At 35.9% G+C, this 3,214-nt stretch overlaps 2 protein-coding genes across 2 annotated transcripts in view; one reads left to right on the top strand and one right to left on the bottom strand.

The window, feature by feature from the left end:
• Window positions 1-518: 518 nt before the first annotated feature.
• Window positions 519-2,687, bottom strand: LOC105312039 (E3 ubiquitin-protein ligase TRIM71-like). Its single transcript, XM_011404361.1, has one exon. It carries the CDS (start codon window positions 2,685-2,687, stop codon window positions 519-521), a length of 2,169 nt encoding a protein of 722 aa, XP_011402663.1.
• Window positions 2,688-3,159: 472 nt separating this feature from the next.
• LOC100640028 (anaphase-promoting complex subunit 2-like) overlaps window positions 3,160-3,214 on the top strand; it is an 8,763-nt gene continuing 8,708 nt past the window's right edge. Inside the window, exon 1 of the mRNA XM_019994221.1 lies at window positions 3,160-3,190. Within this exon, the coding sequence (XP_019849780.1) occupies window positions 3,160-3,190 (31 nt within the window). The remainder of the gene's footprint in view (window positions 3,191-3,214) is intronic.

Here is a 3,214-nt window from a genome sequence, read left to right as displayed (position 1 = left end):
TCACGTATCTTGTGCAGGTGGGTGTGGTTGTGGGTGGAGTCAAACATGACGTACATTGATTAGGTTGATATGGGAGGAGTACCAGCAACACTGGTTAATTTTGTGTCAAGACGTCAGCCATTAGCAGTTGCATATTTACGTGATTATTTAGAAACAACTAGTTTAAATTCAAATAGAAATGGAAGAGAGAGTAGACCCAGTTTATTATCAGGTACTGATTCACCTAGTGATCTAACTATGATGTATAAAACATATGTATAATGTATTATAGTGTACACTAGGAACATGTGTATGTACTAGTATATAATGATGATGATGATATTTTGAGATTTTCTACTTTTTCTTTATTTTCAAAATTTTGAATCAAATTAATCTATTAATAACAATAATAATTAAAGAGGAGGGAGAAAGGGGGAGGGAGAGAATTGTGTGTGTGAGAGATGGAAGGGAAAAGAGATAGAGTGACAAGACTATTTTCTAGTGTATCTAGTTTATTGCAGTTTTATTAAACGACTACTTTAATATTTCATTATACGATTGTTGCCAGATTCAGCAACATAAATATATCCATCCTTATCTAGTGCTAAACCCCATAGAGAAGATAATCCTGAGATTAATTTGACTTGTTTCCTGTCAGGACTCAATACATGAAGATAGCCATTGTAACTTGATACAAAGATATATCCTTCATCATCAATAGCAATACCATTAAGATTATTAAAGTTACCAGCTGGATTATTATATGTATCAAGATGAGTTTTACTATCAGGAGAGAAGACTTGAACATGATGTTGACTACGAATGGTAATGTGTATCTTTCCTTCATTATCAACTGCTACATCAGATGCATTACCATCACATTGTATGACTTGTACAAATGTACCATCTTCTTTAAACACTTGTACTCTACTGTTGTTGTAATCAGCTACTAATATATTACCTTTACCATCAGTGGACATACCACGAGGATGATAAAATTGTCCATTTTCATTACCATTACTACCAAACTGACCAATATACTGACCAGTAGTAGCTGAGAAATACTGCACACGATGGAGAAAATTATCAGACACATAGAGCCTGTCTCCTACCAGCAATAAACTCCAAGGCCAATCAAACTGTCCATTACCATTACCTTTAGATCCAATCCTTCTTACTGCAGTACCATCCTCACTAAATACCTGAACAAACTCAAACTCACCATTATGACTACTAGCAAATACTTCACCATTAGTATGAACAGCAACACCATAAGTACCGCTCCCCACATTAAAGGATCTCTGGTTAGTTAGTGTGGTATAGTCTCTTGATGCTTTTACTGACAGTTGATAAGGACTACCTTTAATATGGTGACCTCTTATAGTCACTGATAGTTCATATCCACCAGTACTTTGAGGTGTGCATGATACAATGGCTGTGTTGTTATTAATTTTAGCAACTCTACCCTCCTCTTTACTACCATCACTTTTGATAAAGGAACCCTTTAAATAGTTTGCTGCTTTATCAATGCCTGCTGGTAGAGACACTTTGAATTTCCTTTCTTTTTTTACTGTTGCCAATGGAATAGCTAACCCACTATCAATGGAGTATGCATCTATATCTACAATAATATTTCCAAACTCATTGATTTCTTTACTTAAAGTAGATGTATCTAGGCGTGCTACAATCACTTCATTTTCTTCTATTTCTAGAGGTAGTTTCTTATACTCTTCAATGCATTCCTCTAGTTGATTGGTGATTAGCTTCTTAACACTCAGAATTTCACCTGGATCAGTACGCTCACTCACTGATGATGCAAGATGACGACCATGAGAAACCTGTTTTACCAGTTTACATAACCCATCCAACTGTTTCTCAACAGAATTCCTCTTAGCGCTAGCAATCTCTTCTGTCTCCATTAGTAGATCATTGCATCTCTTATCTAAAGCAGCTTTAAGCTCTTCAAACGTTTCCTTGATTTCCTGCCTTACTTCTTCTTTATGTGTTGCTATCTGCTCTAGCATCTTCTCTCCATTAGCAATAGCTTCAGTGACTGGAGGAATGACTCCATCACAACTAGCAACACTTTCCTTTAATGCTTTACGTGCTGTTACTCCTACGTCAATGCAATCTTCATAAGCATGATCCTTGTGCTTAGTAGGCAGGCAATTGAGGCAGGTCATTACTTCACAATCATAGCAGTAGAATAATAGCTCTGCTTTTGGATGTCGTGGGCAGCATTTTTCATCATGCTTAATCGCAGGCAATTCAAAAGATTCTTCCCTGCCTAGATCAACCAACTCGTGATTGGCTTCTTTCTTGTTTCGCTTATGACCTTTCTTACAATGATCACACAGAAACTGGCCACAATCACAGCAATACACAACAGCTGCATCACTGGAATCATCACATTTATCACACAATACTGCTTCCTTGCTAACGATCTTCTTTTTGATTGAAGCCTCTTTTGATTTATGTTCAAACCAAAGGTTTTGAGTCAGGCCTTCAATTTTACCGTCAGGTAAATTAACGCTAATGTCACACGTTGGACACTTTAATGAGGTATCAGCACTACCTTGCTTCTCTTTAGCTTTTATTAGACACTTCTTACAGAATGAGTGAAGACAGGGAAGCATGAGGGGGTCAGTGTAATACTCTGAACATATCTCACAAGTCATAGTGATACCTGGACTTGTGTTTTCTGCCATTATTACCTTTGAGAAAGTGAATAATCTCACTATTACTGACAATAAACAACTCACTGAATCTGACATAAGAGTTCCTGCGTTGTTTTCTTTTTTGTAGTATTGAAAAATAAATGACGCAGCCCCACCCAAGGTTTTAACACCCCCTCAAAATTTACGGATCAGTAGAACCTGTTTACAAATTAGTATACTATAACCACGTGTCAAAATGGAGGCACTCAGTGTAGAGTTTTTAAAAGGTAATTTTATTACTTATTTCTAAGTAGATTAACTTTTATTCAGAACATTTAAAAGTATCACTACAAGATAAGCTATTGCCTCAATTTTGGAGTCATTTTGATGATAATAAGGCAAGGAATGGAGTTTTAAATAATTTTTAAAAAAATTTTAGTCAAATTATGCTAGTTTACAAGAAGTATCAGAGGCAGTTTCTGATCTAACTAACTCGATAAGTTTTAATAATGTAATAGAAGAAATGAAAGGACTCTATCCACTTCAAATAATTAGTGGGTGTGTCACCTCAGTAACCA

This window comes from Amphimedon queenslandica, unplaced genomic scaffold, assembly GCF_000090795.2.
Source record: "Amphimedon queenslandica unplaced genomic scaffold, v1.1 AMPQUscaffold_13479, whole genome shotgun sequence".
Lineage (NCBI taxonomy): Eukaryota > Metazoa > Porifera > Demospongiae > Haplosclerida > Niphatidae > Amphimedon > Amphimedon queenslandica.
The sequence above is the reverse complement of the archived record's forward strand: the minus strand, read 5'-3'. Positions and strand labels throughout refer to the sequence as shown.

Bases quoted from the DNA above. Each gene is read 5' to 3' on its own strand.
- LOC105312039 (XM_011404361.1), bottom strand. From the start codon at position 2,687: ATGGCAGAAAACACAAGTCCAGGTATCACTATGACTTGTGAGATATGT.